Raw genomic sequence first — 19,524 nt, 5'->3', positions numbered from 1 at the left:
TTGGGGAACCTATGGACTAGAGTGCTAGGACCCGCGCCATGCCCATAGTTAGGTATATCAAGTCCAAAACTTCATTATAATTCTATGACGACCGTGATCCCTTTGTGCACGTATGAAACGAGGACGCGCGAAGGCGGTAAACAAGTACTAGTGCGTAAATAAGACTACTATTATATTTCTTACACTTGCGACAGAATTTTAGAGCACTTATGACGGGAGGTGACCCCAGTTTCTCCCTGGTACCTTAACTTAGCGCAACATTGGGTCCATAACATCTCACAATAATGTTTTAAAGTTAAAATGGCACTGTTTGTCATAATTATTATATGAATACCATGATTGTTCCTTAAAAACAAACCTAACTTAATCTTTAGAGTTTTACAGGACGACGGTCTAAAATTTCGGAAAAATGTACGGTTTCGGCAGGAACAAAATTATGACTAAACTTCGCTTGGCTATCCGTGATGTCGGTGACCCTCGTTGTTCTACGTATATCTCCTCATTTTTGAACCCCGAGTACAGCTCTCTTCATAGCTCGCTGAGAAACTGAGCCTATTAACAGAGAAGCACCACATCTCGGGTCCATATGTCATCACTGGCAACACACACTGGTTGAAGACTTTTGACTTTAGGCACAAATAGCCCGTGGAAGCCGCTCTCAACCGAAGCAAACGGAGGTCCATGGGGGGGTAACGTCTATGTCCAACAGTGGGCGTCCTACGTGACCCTCGCAGTGCAGTGGCGTGCATTAAGTCAATACCCGGGCCGTCAACCCCCCCCCAGCGCGGTAGGCAGCTCCAGGCACTGCCTATCCTGGACTGGAAGGACTGGAATTGACCCAATGCACTCCTAGGCATGTAGCTGGCGTGTTACGGTATTACCATTCTATTGGTTAATTTATCGATGGGTACAATGCAATATACGACGTGTTTAGGATATAAACAATTACATAGGTAGTTGAGTTGGTATATTTGTTCGGCTATGGCGAAGCTATATTATTATGGGGGAAGCCATGTCCAACAGTTGACGTCCTACGGCTGACGTGATGATGATGATGACGGCGAAGCCAAAAGGAATCACGTTAGCAGCCTTTGTGTAGGGTACGTAGGTACGACACGATCTTTAATTCCCACGGCTGATTTGATGGTGATGAGCCTGTATCTTCAGAATTGTAGTGACTCAATTCAAAATAATGTAATTTTTAAACGATACCGTCTATACCTGTTGTTTTGGTACAATTTATTATTGAAATTAAACTATACTTATTTCTAATTGAGTCAGTACAATAAGGGTTTCTTAACAGCCGAAATACCGCTACATGGCGTTAGTATTTTGAGGTCAGTTTGACGTTACAGTCTTGGTTGCGATTGGCTCACTTAGTTATTCATCCAATCACAGACGTGGCACAGATGTCAATGTTGTCAAACGGCAAACGGACCTCACGTTAAATAGCGCTAACTGGCCTGTGACAGAAACCACAGAGTACTTCATACATACTGACAGAAACCCTCATTCTGAAGGTGCGGAGCGTGTTATGCCTGTAATATTCACCTGCTGTCTTTGGGCTTGTCGTGCGGCGCGTGCGGCGGCGGCATGTAGCAGGGCGGGGAGTAGGGCGGCGCGTGCGGCGGGTACGCGGGCGGCGGGGGGTACGCGCCGCACTGGTACTGGTAGCCGCCGTACCCGGCCGCCGCCGCCGCCGCCGCGTAGTCCGGCTGCGCTAAGCCGTAGCCGGCTACTGGGTGCGGACTTACGCCGCCGTAACCTGCCGGATTGGAACAAAAATAAGGACCTATTGTCAATCAGGGGAGTTATACGAAATTCGAAAATCGAGGTTCGTATCGTACCGTCCCTCTCACTCTCGTATTACTTAAATGTATTAAATATTAGCGCCAGCAGGATGGCAAGATACGAGTACAATGTTCGAGTTTTGCATTTCGTAGTACCTATAGGGCCAAAGCTTATTTGTAAAGGCTATGCACGCACTAAAGCGGCTGATCGCGCGGTTTTAGCGCGCCATCTCTGTCTCAAGCGATAGGTACTTTGAAGAGGATCGGCGCGCTAAAACCGCGCGGTTAGCCGCATAGTGCGTTTATGGTAGGTACCCTCATCCTACACCGTGTGATGTAAAGAAGTACTTAGTGCAAACGGTTTTGACGCCGAGTGCGTTTTACAATACAATAAGGCATGTTTCATCATTTTCTTCTAAATTCCTAATATTTTGGTTACAGACTTTTAAATAATGTATCTATGTGCTTTGTTGGTTTCGTTAAAAAAAAACAAAGACGGCATTATAAATATCCCACAGAATATCAGGAATTTAACAGAGTGGAATAAGCCATAAGTCGCAAAAAATACTGTCCAGGTTATCTGAGGGCTTTGTTGATGGCAGAGAAAGATTTATGCGTCAAATTTCAAGAGTTAACAGTAACTCTTGTCGCCCCTTTGCTTATCCATTAGAACTAGAATAGACACGTGGACAGACGAGACGTAATAAATTAAATGGCACGCGTCTAGCGAACATAGACGCTAACACAACACAATTTCTATTCTTTTGACTGTTTGTGTTCTGTTCATGGCAACTAAGTAGGTAGGTAAGTACCTATACTTATGTAGTTTAATTTAATAAACTAAGCAAGCGCAAAAAATGTTTTACAAAACCGAAATTACATAGACTATCAGTACGTGAACGTGCCGTACACTAATGTACGGCACGTTCAAATATCTCGAATCATTCGACCACTTAAGCAAAGCGAAGTCAATATTTCCCTAATTAAAACTCCGATAAAATCATTATAACTTCTTGAAGATACCTACTTGCCGCACTGCAGCCCGGTCTTATTTATTTTTAAACCGCACCCCATCCAAGTTTACATTACATCATTAGTCTACGTACAGAATAATTATATTTTAAATTCAAACATGTGTTTAACCGATGGTGAGCGAAGTTACGTCGAGTTGATCAGAGACCGCGAGCGCCTGTCAAGTAAGATTAGCAACATTACGCCGTGCGGCGCTTTGCTCGCTGCTCGCTACAGGGAGTGATTATAGCGGTCGAGTTTTAATTTGTATGGCGTGTTTTACGGCTCGCGCTGAACCCCATGTGAAGGCAGGGTTGCATAGAATTTGGGAAACTTGATCTTATTAAGTATAAATTAGTTTTTAATCCTCATTCAAGAAATTATAAGCATAGCTCGGACAGGTCATCGCACAACAATCGCAACACGGCAATAGAACAAGATTAATAGTCTTATTATGTACAGTATTAGTTAATAATTATAGTTAATCAACTAATTAATCAAATATGTACGTTTACAACGATAACCCAAAATTGACCATAATACTGTGTGAAGGTATTTCCATTAACCATACTTAATTTTACTAATTTCAATTATCACAAAACTGTTTCAGGAATGCCACGTTGCCATAACTACGACAGATATGCAATTAAAAAAGGTCAAATGTTAAATTACAAAAATATCCGCTTTATTTAATCATAATTATAATCGGAACGACTCTATTGAATCTTGTTCTATGTATTTCCATATCTGTTTTTGCGATGACCTGTCCGAGATATTATGATTATACTTAAGTAAGTAATAGTCGTTGTTTCCTGGTAAACTTACCGGCTGCATCTCTGTGGTAGGCTTCTAAATAAGGATGGCTTCCGCCGCTGTCTGGTGTGGATTCTCTGCTGTACGACACACCACCGGGAAAACTGCGACTGGTGACAAATTGCACCCATTAGACTAGGTAATCATTCTTTTCAACATTAAAAACAAACATTAAAATGCACCTGGCATAGATTTAATACCCTTAAATGAGCAATTCTTGTATATATTTATATATAATCAGAATCTCGGAAACGGCTCCAACAATTTCGATGAAATTTGGTAGGTATGTGGGGGTTTTCGGGGATGACAAATCGATCTAGTTTTGGGCTTAATCTCTGGGAAAACGCTTATTATCGAGTTTTAGGCCGAGCAAAGCTCGGTCGCCCAGGTACTGAGACCATTATGAAGAATATAGCTTGTAGGTACACTCTTTCAAGGAAACTGAATCACGTACCAGGGTGTGTAACCTTTACGTAATATCACTGTTATTTTTTTGGCAAATATTATGGGATGTCAAGATGACATTACATCAGTAGCACAAAGTTTCCACCCTGCTACGCGATTCAGTTTCCTTGACGTACATAATTTAATTACTTAGAGATTTGGCATAAAGGACGACGTTAGCTGACCGCTCAGAATGCCAACATGGAAGATGTGGGCTCATGATATTTTGCGGGTGCAGTAGCAAGTTAGCCTAAGGTTATCGCAGTTTACCTGCTTAAGGTGTGCTTGTGAATAAGTTAGGTAGGTAGGTTTTAGCGCTCTAATATAATCATCCAATACATATAATCTCAGTCTTATACTGCCCATGTTTAATTTTTTTATGAAGTACTTTTTTTACTTTTACTTATTACGAACGAACCTAATTTCATCTGAGGGTTTTATTGCCCCTGACCCCCTGAAAGCCTTCAACGCCCAACAACCATCGCACTAAACTTGAATTTAAATGGCTGATTTTTCTATAGGTATTTATTGCACAAGATGATTAAAAATATTTTTAATTGAATTTACATTTCTGACAGGTACTTGATTTTCATATTATATGATATTTGAGGAATGTGTACCGACCTAATTCAAAAATATTGTTCATATGATCAGCCAGACAAATACCCAGGTGCAACCAAATCACCGAACACTGCACGTTACAATAATCCAAAGCACGTCACTACTACTAATAGCCTCACCTATGTGGTAAACGGGACACGCTAAGGTCGAGGGTCTGCCCCTGCGGGCTGGGGACTTGCGGGCTGGCCGTCAGCTGCGGACTGGCGCCGGGCGGGGGGCTCCCGCGGGCCCCGCTGCCGGCGCTCGTGTACACCGGGGACGCGTACGGGCCCTGTCGTCAAACACTCAAACTTTAGCATTGGGGGTACAACTACACCAAGTATCGGACGGGAATCTGAGAGCTCAGGGATCCAGAATGCTTATGCGCTTGCAGGTTATTGTAAGACAGGGGCGTAGTTGTGTGAGATGGGGACGCGTAAGGATATCGTTGAAACTTGAACAGTCAAGTTAATACTGAAGCTACAATTAGGAGAACAGGGTATCGGAAGGGAATGAGCTTAGAGCTGAGCAAGGGTATCCAGAACGTAAATGCACTGGCAGATTATGAGGGCAAATGAGAGATGGGGAAGTATAATACGGGCCCTGTCGTCAAACAGTCAAGCCGTATTGGAGGTACAAAAAGACTAAGGCGTGGGTATCGCATGGCAATAAGTTGGGAGCTAGAGTACTGGACAAAATTTTAAAATGAGCGCATTTAATTTGTAAGATTTATGTCAGATTAGGGCGCATAAATAGACCTGTCGTCAAGCATTGCAATCTTAAGGTTAGCCATGGGTATCGGACGGAAATGCGATGAGCTGATTGTGAGATGTGGCATGGGAGTAGGTTAAGAAGTTACATAGATTGTGGAATGTTCATTTAGATTTTCAAAGGAACACTGTTATGGAACTTGAAAGGTATAAAAAAAATCAAATATACCTTTTTTCAGTCAGTTACGATAAGTTATATAACAGCGAAAAACTCGCGCGTTTACAATAAACTTTTTGCGGGATTTCAGTAAAATGGAGGGATATTAAAGTTGAACGGTTTTGATAATTTGAGGGATGCTAAAGTACTAGTCCGATACCCGAAGCATGAAAGGGTCTCACCTGTGGACTACCACTAGACGTGGACAGGTCTATGGCCGGGCGGGGTCGCGGGGGTCGCGCTGCGCGGGGCTCCTGGGCCGCTGCGCCTGCGCCGCCGCGATCTTCACCGACAGGTTGATGGCGGAGAAGCCAGGCGGCACGCCGGGCCCCATCGCCGCCACCGGCCCCACCCCACCCACGCCGCTACTCGCTTCGTAGTGGTACATTGGTCTGGGACAATCGGGGATCATTCAAGCATCATTCCTAACTCCGACCTTGTACTTTAAAGCTACGACGTGTCGCGTTTACCACATAGCTGATACCGAGTTTTTGATAGTTGGTTACGTACCTGGGGTAGATGGGCCCGGAGCTGGTCTCCTGCTCTGACTGGTCGGTTTTCATGGGGGTCGGAAGGTGGGGGTCGTGGTAGCGCTCCTCCTCCCAGCCGTACGGCCGCTGCGGGCACTGGGGGTCGTAACGCTCGAACGCGGGGACGCCATCGTAGCATCGCGATTCGTAGCCGTACCGCGCTTCGTTCATTTGACTACGAGAAAATATTTTATCGTTCTAAAATGTTTGTGGAACGTCACAAGTTCACATGGCCAAATTCTACTTAGTTATTTTTTCGCAAACACAACATTGATACTTACTTATTTACCTACTGCAAAATAGCATCAATCAAATAACAAAATCGATTCCCTCCTTTTGTCGCAGAATATATTTACTGTTTTTATTAAAATCAATGAGTTTGAATCTACTGCTGTCCTGGACCCAGCCCAGCCCAGGGCCCAGGGACGGTCAAGTATTGTATTGTAATTGTATTGTAAAATTCTTTATTGTACCATCAGCAAAATAAGTGGTCTATAATTTTTATTAAAAGTTCCTATCAGATGAAATGTTGTTAAAGTCGCACTTTCAAGTTAACAGACACGTCTATTGGCATTATTGTTTTATGACATGCACACGATTATCAACTTTAGGATGGTAGACCACATATTTGGCTGATGGTACATAAAAACACATGAAAATAACATAACACAGGAGAATAAGATGTACAAAGGCGAATTTATCCCTTAAAGGGACCTCTTCCAGTTAACCATGGACTTCCCCCAGGATCAGCCCTTGGCATAGAAGCTAAGCATAAGCTTGCATTGGGTCAATTCCAGGGTAGGCAGCGCTAGTAAGTATGCGCCACAGCAGCGCGCTGCCATCTCGCACACCAGGGTAGGCATTGCCAACTCTGCTGCCTTCTCAATGGACGCCATTAGCTAAGTAGAGGTTAGTATAGGGATTGGGCTGACCTGTACGACCGCACGTGGTCATCCGGCGGGCGTTCGTACGGCGAGCGCTGGTCCGGCGGCGCGCCGTACCCGGCGTGGCGCGTCTCCATGTCCGGCGAGCCGCGCTCGGGCTCGGCGGCCTCGCGCTTGGGCACCAGCAGCTCCGGCGCCTCGCGCTTCACCGCTGGGCTGCTCGGCGACGCCTCCGAGCGCTCGCGCGAGCAGCTCTCTATCGTAATCGTTATTGGCGCCGGCGCTGGCACTGTGGGGAGGCCTGGGGACAGTTGTAGAATATATGATGACCGGATGGCCAAGTGGTTAGAGTACCTGACTACGAAGCTTGAGGTCTCGGGTTCGATCTACGGCCGGCGCAATAATTTGTATGTATAATACGAATGTTTTTTCTCGTGTCTTGGACGTTTAATGTGTATTTAAGTAGGTATGTATTTATTTATATAAGTACCTATATTTATCCGTTGTCTAGTATCCATAATAAAAGCTTTGCTTAGTATGGGACTAGGTCAATTGGTGACAATTGTCCGATGATATTTATTTATATTTATGACTATCGCAAACGGTTGAAGACGTTGATATTATGCGAGCCAGCAATGGCCATGCGCAACAGCCGGCGTGGCGGATAGATTCTAGGTATGTTCATTGCACAGTCAAGCGTGAACACACAGAACGGCAGCGGAATGGGAGCGGGTCGGGTCTAACGTCGGGTCTATTTGATCAACATCACAACCGCGCTCGGTGCCGACACCGATGTGGTTATAAAACCACGTAAATAGGCCCGCCGCACTCCCGATCCGACCCGCTGCCGTCTTATGAGTTGTTTTCCAATGAAAGCGCGTTTCAAACATCAAGACGTCTCGAATAGTTGTACATAAAATTTACACCAAATGAGGATCTTTTAATTCTTAATACAATAAAGCACACGCTTAGGCTGCCTATTAGTGGTACCTAAGTGCCCCGGCTTCGGGCACTTCAAGATCGTTTCGTGAAGGGCCAATATTGTGCGTACACAGGTAATGTTCCAAATAAGTTGCCTACCAGTAAGCCTAGCACGTTGCGAGCGTGCAGCGGCTTTCCTCGCGGCGGCGGTCGGGCAGCCCGACAGGGAGCGGTGAGTGCTGCGGTTGGAGCTGACGTGGCCGCGGCCGTTGCACCCCGGCGTCGGGCACTTCAAGATCGTCTCGTGAAGCGCCAATACTGTGTACAGTACAAGAATGTTAATAACGCTCGGGACTCATCAGTTTTCCTGCCGATTCAATTGACAGTGGTGGCGTAGGACCTAAATTTGGCGTGGGTAAGGTTAGTTTTGCGAGGTCCTATGATGCAACCACATAAGATGATGGATTTTTAAATGAGCAAAAAACGGGTTATCTTCTCGGCGCGAGGCCCAGACCGGCCCAGGCTGTGGCCCACGTCGCTTACGCCTAGCGCCACCACTGTCAATTCAGAAAGAAAAAGAAAAACGATCGTTTGTTTCGTTTTTCAAACGACATTAGCAATCTAAAAGTGTACAGCAGGGCTACTACGAAACTCGAAACTCGAAGTTCGTTTCGTACCGTCCCTCTCGCTCTCGTATTAAATAGTTTAAGTGTCAGAGGGACCACACTACATGAACATCGAGTTTCGAGTTTCGTAGTAGCCTTGCAGATTACGTTACAAGCTGGAGATGCCTTGGAAAATTACAGGAGGTTGAAAACTGCCTGAATGGCTTCGAGAAAAGTATGGTACTTTGTTTTATTCGACTTGGCGGGGGCACTACCTTGCCTCCAGATGATTAATTTCAAGACACTTTGTAGATACAACGTGTTTTAAAATTAACTACAGTACCTGGGCGACCGAGCTCCACTCGGGCTAAAACTCGGTACCCAGCGTTTTTCCAGAGATAAGACGAATACCTTGATTTCAAAAGCCCTAAAGTCCAGTTTAGACCAGCAACAAAAATTGTGCAAGATGTATTACATTACGAGGTATTAATGCGAACGAGTTTGAAGTGGTAGATCGAACCACGGAATGGAATAGAACTTGCACGATTTTTGCAAGTGCGAGGCTTAAGAATAAAAAGACAAGTTGAAACATATAGAAGGGAAAAGAAGGTCGTACATAGGCTTATAGGTGCGTGGAAGCTAAGGTCAACAGGGTAAGAAGTAACTATAATGAGTTCGATGATTTTTACGTTCTCCCATTGTTTTATTATCTTAGGCCCGCTTAGCCTATTACATTGTAAAACTGCAGAGCTTACGAAGATGAAGTGCTCACTCGAATACCCTAAAGTAATGTAATTTGCACGATTTTTCTTGCAGGTCTAAACTAGGCTTTATATTAGTAAGTTTCCTTTACGTAGCTTCATCGCACAGTTTTGTTGGAAAAAGCATCCAGTTACCTAACTCTAAACTCTCAATCTATCTCTTCTCTATGCTTCGCAACATAAATAAAATCTAAAGATAACACTACAGTGACTAAAATACTAGATCTAGAAATACTTATCAACAATTGCAATCTATCAAAATAATCCAAATAATCTCAACAAAATCAAAAACTAACCAATCTATCGATATGCTGAAATCATTATAAAACTGAGGCCGTGTTATCTAACTTACTGACAATCGCAATCGCATTCAACATGTCTTTCCACCAACATCGTGTACCGTGTGACAGAAAGAAGTGGTCAGCAGATTGTGATTGATTCAGAGTGCGTCAGACAATAATGCCTCAGAAGGGCAACATAATCAAACAAAACCGATTCGAACAAAAGCTTTGTGTCATTGAATTCTGTTACTTACTCTCCGGAGTGACTTTATCCTTTCTTGGACATCCTGACAGACTGAGGGCACAAACAGTTCATAGATCAGTAGATGAAATTAAGTATCTAACGTATACGTTCCGAATTATTTAAGCGTTGTTGAAATGTTGCAAACTATCGGTAGAAGTTGGGTAGAACCCTTGCTTAAGCCATTGACTTAGGGCCTGCTTTACCACTTATTGATAAAATTTATGTGACAGATATCAGTGACGCAGTCTCTGTTTGTTTTGTCTGAATAAACAGAGACGACATCACGTTTTTTATCTGTCACATAAATTTTATCCATTAGTGGTGAATCGGGCCCTTAGTGTCTAAAGAGTGAAATATAATCGTTATGTTGTATATCGTGGTAAGACTTAGATCCATGCCATTATAATGCTTTAAATTTGTGTGTCAGGGCTCATTTCAAGCAAAGTTAACATCGTCGTTTACTCGCCGCAACTGAAATACATGATAATCATCGCTCACCTCCGATGGTGTGTGTAGAGACCGGTGACGTGGCCCTGCCCATTGCAGCCGGGTGTGGGACACTTGTTGCCTTCTGTGAACAAATCGACCGGTGCACAAATCAGTATTTCCCTAATCATCAGCGGGGGGCGTGGGTGGATCGATACGGCGGGCGTGCCTGCCGGGGCGTACCTGCGCGGCGCCGCCCACCGCCGCTCGGCCCCACCCCGCGCGAGACTTAAAAGAAAAAATAAAGAACGCCAGGCGGCTGCGCGGCGGACTCACAATTTTTCTTTCAGGAAAAACGGGGCGGCACGATAAACCCCGCCCCCGCCCGCCTGACCCGTTTTTATTGCGCGTCGCCCCGACGTAAACCCAGCTATCGCCCGACAATACGAGGAAAATATTTAATGCCTTATATACAATATCGACGTAGGTGGAGCCTCGCCTCAATGTAACAGTCGCAGACTAAATTACGAGAGGCGTCTTACAAATGAAGGATGATTTGTTGCCGCCACGGACTGGCATCTGCTCGGACAGATGAGGATTGTTTTGAATGATAAAACCCATTTTGAGACCTCTCAGTTCGAACCACTATAATTTATACGTAAGTAACAAATAGATACCGAGTACATTCTATTCACACGAGGCACATAAATCGTCTAGACAGTTTCAAGATACAGGAATCGTTACAATGTAGAACATCAGTTTCGGATCCGCCGCGGGTAACGTTATGAGTTATCGCGCGACCTTGAAACAAAGTTGGGTGAAGTCGATAGCGCGGAGTCGGATGTTACAGTAATGTCGTTAAGGAAGTTGGAGGTGCGTCGTCGGTGCGGTGTACCTCTGTTGACCGGCGGGGAGAGCGCGGCGAGCGGGCGGTGGTCGCGCGCCGGCGTGGCGGTGGGCACGGCGCGCGCCTCTTGCAGCGCGGTGGCGGCGCGCGACCCCGCGCCCGCCGGCTGCAGCACCGTGTACTGCTTGGACCCTTTCACCACCGACCCCTTGTCGTGCTCGGTCGAGTACCCGCCGAACGGCTCGCTCGGGAACGTCCCGTGCAGCCGGTGTTTCACCTCCGCAGGCGGTTTGAACGCAGACTGCGTCGAGTACGGTAGCGCCGCCGTCGCAGCTTTGTACGCGTTGTACAACGATTGCTTGTTCACCGATATGGTTTCACTTTTCCGCTTCTGTTTCGATTCTCTGTCGTCATACTTGTCATCATGACGATCTGACATATCGATTTCTAGCTCATTGGAAGACGAATCGACTAACTCGTCGAAATTTGGTGCGTCGTAGTGATTTGAGTATTTGCTGTGCTTTTCGTATTCATCGTCGCTCGCATCACGCTCGGATCGAGGCATCTTTTTTATTTGTACTTCGTTTTCAACTGTGCCGTTTCTACTCTGGTTCTCTGCTCTATGCCTCGTGGAGAAGCTTCTTTGGGAGACATCAGCGCTTTCGGAAGACAGGGAAGGGGAAGACGGTAGCATCTTTCGTGATTCTTTTTCTTCGAAGAGGTTTTCGAAGCCGTTGGCGTCGTCGTTTTCGTCGCCACTGTAGGAGGGAGGTTGTTCTCTGGACCAGCTGCCGGATAGCGTTTTGAGGGCGGCCTGTGTTTCTCTGATGAGTGTTTCGTCATCCTCGTCGGTGCGCGAGGGCGCGGCGCGGTACGGCGGCACTCGGCGGCGGTCGTCGTCGCGGCGCTCGTCGTCGAGCAGGCGCCGGCGCCGCTTGCCTGCCGCCTCCTCCTCGTCCATGGACCCGTCGCTGCTTCCGCGCTCCGCGAGCCTCTCGGCCAGCCGGAATGACTCCACGTCCACTCCGAACTCCAACCGGCGTTTGTTAATCTGCGCGAGAGACGATTGTGCGCTCAGCGGCGCCGTCCTGCAACAAAGGGCCCCGTCAGACTCATCCCCGCGCCACACGATACTTATCATGTATATCGACAATAAAATGGAAATATTGTACTTGCGATTCGGTTTTCCATCCACAATCACAATATTTTTACGCGGAAATGATTCTAGGCGATTCCCATCGGCGTTGAAACATTTTAAGCACTTGGTTGTTATGTTTGGTTGCACAAAAATCGTTCCCACGTAAAAACCATTTCACTCAAGAGCTTTCAGACCAAAAATAATTTTACAGGGCAGTATAAGAATGTAGATCAAAAAGTTGGAACTCGAGCATAAAAAGTTAAAAAAAGTTCTTAAATTTTACACAGTGTAAGCATAAAGAATTTTCTATAATTAGTACGCGTCTGAGAGCAGTCCAACCGACTGTTGTACGACAACCGTCCTATCGCGACCAACACGAATTTGAAGTCGTTAATTATTGATAATGTTAGAGGAAGTATTACCTTCATTCGGTGAGGAACGTTTGTACACACTTATATTTTCTAGTTTATTTCAAGGCAAACAGGTTTCGATGCGCATAATTAACAGGAAAAAACTTTTTTCAAGAAGTACTTTACTTGAAAGTTTTTGAGTTGTGTCAAAATAAACTTTTTCAACTGGAACTGTTTTTAAATTGTTTTTCGACCTGGTATCGATGGCCATGATTTATAAAGACAAGCTAAAAGAAGGTTTTTGTTTTCGTGTATGGAGGTATACTAACCTATTTGTAATGTGAGATTGGTTCACATGAAACTCCGATTTATACCAAATTTAGCGAGCGATAATGTTTGTAATTTAGTTGTATAGTTCTCGCGATTTCCTTTTGTAGCTACACTACAGATATCATGTAACTGGAAAGTTTCTATGATATATTTCCTAGAGTTAAGTAGGTAGCGTAATATAATTTGCGTCAATGATAATTTGTGTTGGGTATTAAGTTAAATAAGTTGTGTTGTAACCTATACATTTTTATTAGCAAAATTATAAAATGAATTTATCTTTTGCTCGCGAATTCGTCTGAAAACATGTTTATGGCTATCCCGCGAGAACTACCTATGCAGTTTTACGGGATAAAAAGTAGTACGCCGCAAACAAATTAAATTTCATTCGCAAATTGAATAGGAACTTAGTAAGGTATTTTAAAACTTGTGTCTGGTAACCCTAGATTTTACTTCATTTGACGTTTCAGGAGGATGCTACCACTATACGATAACGCTCATTCTACAAATTATATTTGATAAGGTCACCAATTCCTTGGTTAAAGTTAAATGTGAGCAGGATCGCTCTTAGCAAGACGTATACAATCCACCCAAGTCCAACAAGCTTTTGAATAATACGCAAACTAATAACAGTGCGCCCACAGATCGCGTATCGACCGGCGGGAGGTTGTGCAATATCGAGATGGTAATCGATGGTCCTTGACGAAGGCACCGGAAGTGCCGATACCCGGCCAACGTTTGCGTACGTGACGAGTACCTACGCGGAACCTACTGGACGGTTAGGGTTGCCAGAATGGACTTCAAATTTAGGAATAAGCGGTGTAACAAACTATTGCAATTATGTAATTTCCTGGGTAGAATAATGTTCTGTTTAGTCCTTCTGTTCGTCTGTCAGAAATTATTGCACGTATTGTTTTTTTGTCAGTCAAATAAAAAAAATACAAAAGATGAATCGCTTCAAAGTTCGAAAGTGGGTGCCCGTGACGTCACGCGATACTTTACCTTGCTAGGTATAAAAGTACTTGGTAGGTATCTACATAATTTTTTGGATAATCAACAAAAAAATACGTGTCCAATTTTTTTGATAATCTATGAGTACTAGGTAAGTGACAAGTTGACGGACTATAGTAGATTGTACAAACAAGAGCATAAAATTAGACATTTTACCCAAGACGTTCATATAGCATAGCCACCCGAGCCAGTACGGCGAGGGTGGATAGACACGATGAGGTGAAAATGGGTTTAATGCTCGAGTTTTACACTCTGCTCTTCAATTAAATTGCGAGAACAAATTTTCACTTTCTATGTACCTTTTATTTTTCACGCATTATCATATAATTATATATTTTTTGAGGGGACTTTTATTGATTTGATTGATTTCTGGTTTTATGTAAACTAAAAATTATAAAAAAAATACGTAGAAACTTTTTTGTTTGTGGCTGTTAACACTTACTGCACTAGAGCATAAAAAGTAATTTTAAGTCGGCTAGATCCAGCATAAATACCAACTTTATGAGCATGAGAAGTGAAACTTAGATTTTTTTAGGACACTATATATCCTAATTATTTTGTCGCTTTTGCTCCTTTACAAGTTCCTTCCTTCCTCTCTTGTAGTCGATGTATGCGAAAATAAGTTTTTGTTAAAAATGTAATTTTTAATTCAAGCTTTTATTGTTGACTGTGCTTGCATTTCCATCCAAACTACATTTTCGTACCAAATTTCAAGTCGATGCCATAAACCGTTGAGGAGTTCCGTCCTGCGGAGACGATCTTGGTCAAACTACCAGGATGACACTACCAAATTATTGTATTGTCACCAGTTTAAATTAGTATGCCAAATTTCAAGTCAATCCGAGTACTGAAAGTGGGTCATATTTTGCTTCCAAGATTAATTTGACCCAAATAAATAAATAGGGCAAGTTAAATAAAAGCTAGGTACATATTATATTATGATTGGTTTTTTGGAGTCTTTTTGTATTTTTTATTTCAACTCCAAATTTGTTACTTTTACGGGTATCCCGTGAAACCATATCGAAAATACAAACTGAGACATGGATGCACAGAAAAACCAGAAAAAGAGACCAGCACTGGGAATCTAAACCCAGGTCCTCAGCATTCCGTGCTGCGTGCTATAACCCCTACACCACTGCTGGACAGGAATCTAGACACGAATTTTTCCTATGCATACATATTTCAGGTTGCTTATTTCTACTTTGCTACTTAAGCAGCAGCACTAGCGACATCTATGTTGCGTCGACAGACGTCACACTCTTTCGGAACCAACCGCTCACCCAGACAAGAGATGTCACTACTAAGCAATCAAATTATGATTGTTGGGGCTTTATATAGTTAGCAGTGTAGGTACGAGTATACAAACTACTCTATATAAGTGTGATTCGTTCATTTCACTAGTTGATCTGTGAGCTACCTCGCCAGTTTATGAAACTGGCTGAAATATGATATTTTACGAGCCAGGACCAAGCTCCACCATTGTGAATTTCCAAAAACTAATCAGCCAGCAAAGTCCACATAGTTATCGAAGCTGCTCACAAAATTTCACGAGAACTACTGGGGAAGCCCGACCTGAGAACAGCCGGACACCTTACCTTGATAGACATATTAAAGCATTTTTGCGTTTCCCACTCACTCTGTCATCTTTGCCTAATTCTCACGGATACCTACAATACTTTGGTACAAAAAGCCTTGTAAACCCAAGTAGCAAGGCCACACCTGGCAGCCCTGACGTTGTTGGCGTAGGGTAATTAGATAAACCCGGAGGGCGGACGCTTAACCGGTTTAAACTAGTGCTGCTATCAGCGGGTGCCGAGTGGTGGGTTATCTCGGCCCGCGTTAATTGTAATGCCCCTAGATTACGCAAGATATGGAGGGATTACTATACGCAAGATGGCCTCCGCTTTGTCTAAGGCGTTTTGAATGCACGCTTCGTTTTCGATCAGTAAGCCCCTTTCATATGTAACTAATTTAAAAAGGACAGACTAAGACTAGGGCATACAGAATTAGTGACATGTACCTAAATGTAATGTATGTATGTATGTAATGTAATGAACAAGAAATAGCTCTTTTGGATTTGTAATATGTAACATGTGTTCCCAAGATTTTTTTTATTTATTTATCTAAATTTTTAAATTACAACTTAGGTACTACACATTATAAATATTCTCGCCAAACTGCTCCGTTTGATGGAAAAGTGTTATTATTTGTTAAAAAGAAATCATTTTAACTACTACAGCAATCCCTGCACTCTGATTTGCTGGTCCAAGGTAAAGCATGCCTAGGATTGAACAAAACGGTTACTTATGATCCGAGCACTGCATCACATGTTGACAAAAATTAAAATGGTTTCATTTCATGAAAAGGATAAACGAAAAACTAAGTGACTACTCACTAAATAATTAATTTAATTATATTCATGCCTAAGAAATGTTATGGACATTTTGTGCCATGTTACATAATGCTGACTAAACTTTTGTAATTTTCAATTTGGTTAAGGCACTTCTGTTTCCAATGTTAAAGATATATGACGAAAACAATATTAGGTACTGCATTGAAAAGGAAAAACAAATTCACCGTGCCTTATAATTTTCTATGCCGAGCTAAATATATCATAATACCCAGTGCACAATTAAAGCTTATTTCAAGAAACGCGCATAATTCCTCAGAAAATGAAAGGTAAGCCATAAGATCTGAGACCCTTTCCGCCCCGGGGCAATAACAAACACGCGTCGGCCTCCCGCGGCCCCTCAGAAATCACGGCTCTCAAATTCAAATTGCACCTTAGAATTCTTAATTATTGAAATCATAAATCAAAACGTGCCGTCTGCGCGGGCGACCATAAAATTGTGTGGGGGTAAAGTCGAGTGTGGTAGGATTAAGACATTATCACTTTTCTTTTGAGCAGTCGCGCCCTCGTCGGGAGAGCTCGCGGCTCTCGGCTCTTCTCGGCTGTAAATCAGCAAGTAAATCCCGTGGATTAGATTCATAGAGTTGCCGCGGCCTGAGGATCGCGCGCGGGCGATAATGGCGTCGTGTGCTTGCGTGATTTTGCTTTTAAATCGACTCCCGGGAAAGATAAATGCCCTTCCAATTTGGCCCCGAATTGAGTTTGCCGTTTAAAAGGCTTTAGCGCGATGCTCAAGTTTGCTGTACTACTGGAACTGGCTGATAACTGGACATAATCTACCTTGCTTAGATGTTGCGTTAAGTTGGAGCCGTCGTTGACGCTTGAGTTAGCACGAAGCGCTTTAGCGATAGGGTGTAGTTTGTTATGATTCGAGTAATATTAGAGATTTTTGTCGGCGAATGTCTTTAATAAGTTAGTGATTCTAACCACAATGATGGAAGAACGCTATACTTAGTGGTGGTCTGACTAGAACTGTGGTTAGGGTTGGGGTTTTATTCCAGTAGGAATAAAACTTGTGGATACACAGATATAGCAGAAAGTAACAATAGCCAAAAAAAAACTCTTGCATGTTTTGTCCCAAACATGCTTATAGTGACAAATTAAAGATTGTACGACTAACAATGAGCAGCAAGTTTACGTTTGAAGCTTTGAACATTATGTTCATGTCATATCCCACTACTATTTTAAATGCGAAAGTTTGTAAGTCCTTTTGATTGTTAGGTACTTCATCACGTCTGAACCACTAAACCGATTTAGATGGAATTCGGTATTGAGATAGTTTGACTCTCGGAGAAGGACATAGGATAGTTTTTATCCCGCAAAATTGCAAAGTTCCCGCGGGATAGCGATAAACGAATTCTACGCGAATGTAGAGTCACATTTGAATGGTACCCACCGTCGAACGTTCCCGCAGCAAGTAATAATTTATATAGTCTGTAAACCTTTCATTTTATTTTCATGTTAGTCAAAAACATTGCAAGTAGATTTTTGCCCGTTTAATGTACCATATAATGTGCTAACAGTTAATTGTTCTGTATCGAGAAAAAGTCACCACTTGGGAAGCTTGTTCTACTGCAGATTACAAGAAAACCTGCAAGAAGCACCTTTATTATGGTGCTATTAATCCCACTACTTATATTTGTATTAAACGTGTATTATTATAAGTATCTAAATGTATTTTTGTTGTTTTTTATTATTGTTATCTACTGCGAAAAATTGCACCACCTGCTGTAACCTAGTCCTTACTTTTTTCTGTTAAAAAAAGGTTGCCTGGAAGAGATCGCTCTGAAGTGATAAGGCCGCATATTTATTACCTTGTTATTTTCTCTCTGTGTTCCCGTTTTCTGTATCGCGTATTTTGTCGTACAATGAAGAGTCATTGGCAAAATATTTTGAGAATCTTTCAGAACTGGTCAATACAATTGTGGTTCCTAAGATTCACTTTTTCTCAAAAATATTCGTATTAATCTTTTTATGTTCAAAAAATTGTTTTAAATAATTAATTATTTTCCAATAGGCATCCGATAGACAGAAAAGCATAAAGTAGACACGATTCTTATGCGTAATCTTCACTTTTGTACGGCAGAAAAGCTGCTGTACTGTCAACTATTACTTATTCTGTGGTGATACCTGGTGATACCATCTGCAAATTTTTTGAATTTGCCGCGGTTTTGCAGGTTCATCTTTCATTATCCAGACTCAAACAGGTCAACTGTCGCTTACTATCATACAAGCGTGTACACATTCAAAATTTGCCAGTCGAGCTAGTTAATATTTTACTTTTGTTTATATTGCAGTTCTTAATTCTTATTAATATTATAAATGCAAAAGTGAGTGTGTTTGTTCCGCTTTCACGCCTTAACTACTAAACCGATTGCCCTGAAAACTTGCATACATCAGAAATATTAGAAAATAAATAATAGATGTCTTTTATCCCGAAAGATTAGTATTTTTCGAGGGTGCGTGATAAACAAATTCTTCGTAAACAAAGTCGCGGGCAACAGCTAGTTAATAAATAAATAACACACCAATTGACCTAGTCCCAAAGTAAGCAAAGCTTGTGTTATAGGTATAACATATGTACTTATACAGATACATCAAATAATTTATCAAACACCCAAGACTCTAGAATAAACATTTGTATTTTTAGAACAGAATACTAAATTATATGGTGTAAAAAGTATGTACACGAAGTCTTAATCTGATACATCTTTTTGGACCTTAGGCATTGACAGTTGAGCTCAAAAACTTCTGAGCAATCATTTGATCAAAAAAGACGTCTCTATTGTTAACGGCGTAGAGGCGTGTTCAGATATTTTTGAACAAATGTTTGCTCAGAAGTTTACGAACTTGACCGACCGACCGACCGACTTCAGACTGGTAGAAAATTATTTTCATGGTTTTTTGTAGTCGGTTCAATTTTTTGTTATAAAATTTTGGATAAAGTATTTCATATTATAAAAGAGTATTAAAGAACTATCTAATTAGTCATTAAGTATTAAAATTATTTTCTTTTACATTAATTATATTCTTGAAGAATATTGTACGCCCGAAACGGGTAACTTTTGAAACTATTATACTTACCATCTAAGTGACACAGTTATACAACGAAATATTTGGATCCTGGTTCATTTTACTTGTCTGTCGCTTTAATTAGCTATCCCTCTATAATGATAGATTTAATTACATAATTTAAATAAATAG

The 19,524-nt window shown here is 42.4% G+C and overlaps 1 protein-coding gene across 4 annotated transcripts in view; it reads right to left on the bottom strand.

The window, feature by feature from the left end:
- LOC141428270 (uncharacterized) overlaps nt 1–19,524 on the bottom strand; it is a 323,281-nt gene that overhangs the window by 16,923 nt on the left and 286,834 nt on the right. For all 4 annotated transcript variants that reach the window (XM_074088160.1, XM_074088161.1, XM_074088162.1 and 1 more), the window contains 8 exons: nt 11,133–12,172; nt 10,310–10,382; nt 9,822–9,862; nt 8,080–8,238; nt 7,048–7,300; nt 6,096–6,290; nt 3,627–3,724; nt 1,552–1,765 (listed from right to left, as the gene is read on the bottom strand). In XM_074088160.1, the coding sequence (XP_073944261.1) occupies nt 1,552–1,765; nt 3,627–3,724; nt 6,096–6,290; nt 7,048–7,300; nt 8,080–8,238; nt 9,822–9,862; nt 10,310–10,382; nt 11,133–12,172 (2,073 nt within the window). The remainder of the gene's footprint in view (nt 1–1,551; nt 1,766–3,626; nt 3,725–6,095; nt 6,291–7,047; nt 7,301–8,079; nt 8,239–9,821; nt 9,863–10,309; nt 10,383–11,132; nt 12,173–19,524) is intronic.

Source organism: Choristoneura fumiferana, chromosome 5 (assembly GCF_025370935.1).
Source record: "Choristoneura fumiferana chromosome 5, NRCan_CFum_1, whole genome shotgun sequence".
Lineage (NCBI taxonomy): Eukaryota > Metazoa > Arthropoda > Insecta > Lepidoptera > Tortricidae > Choristoneura > Choristoneura fumiferana.
Note: the sequence above shows the minus strand (reverse complement) of the source record. Positions and strands in the feature narration are given on the sequence as shown.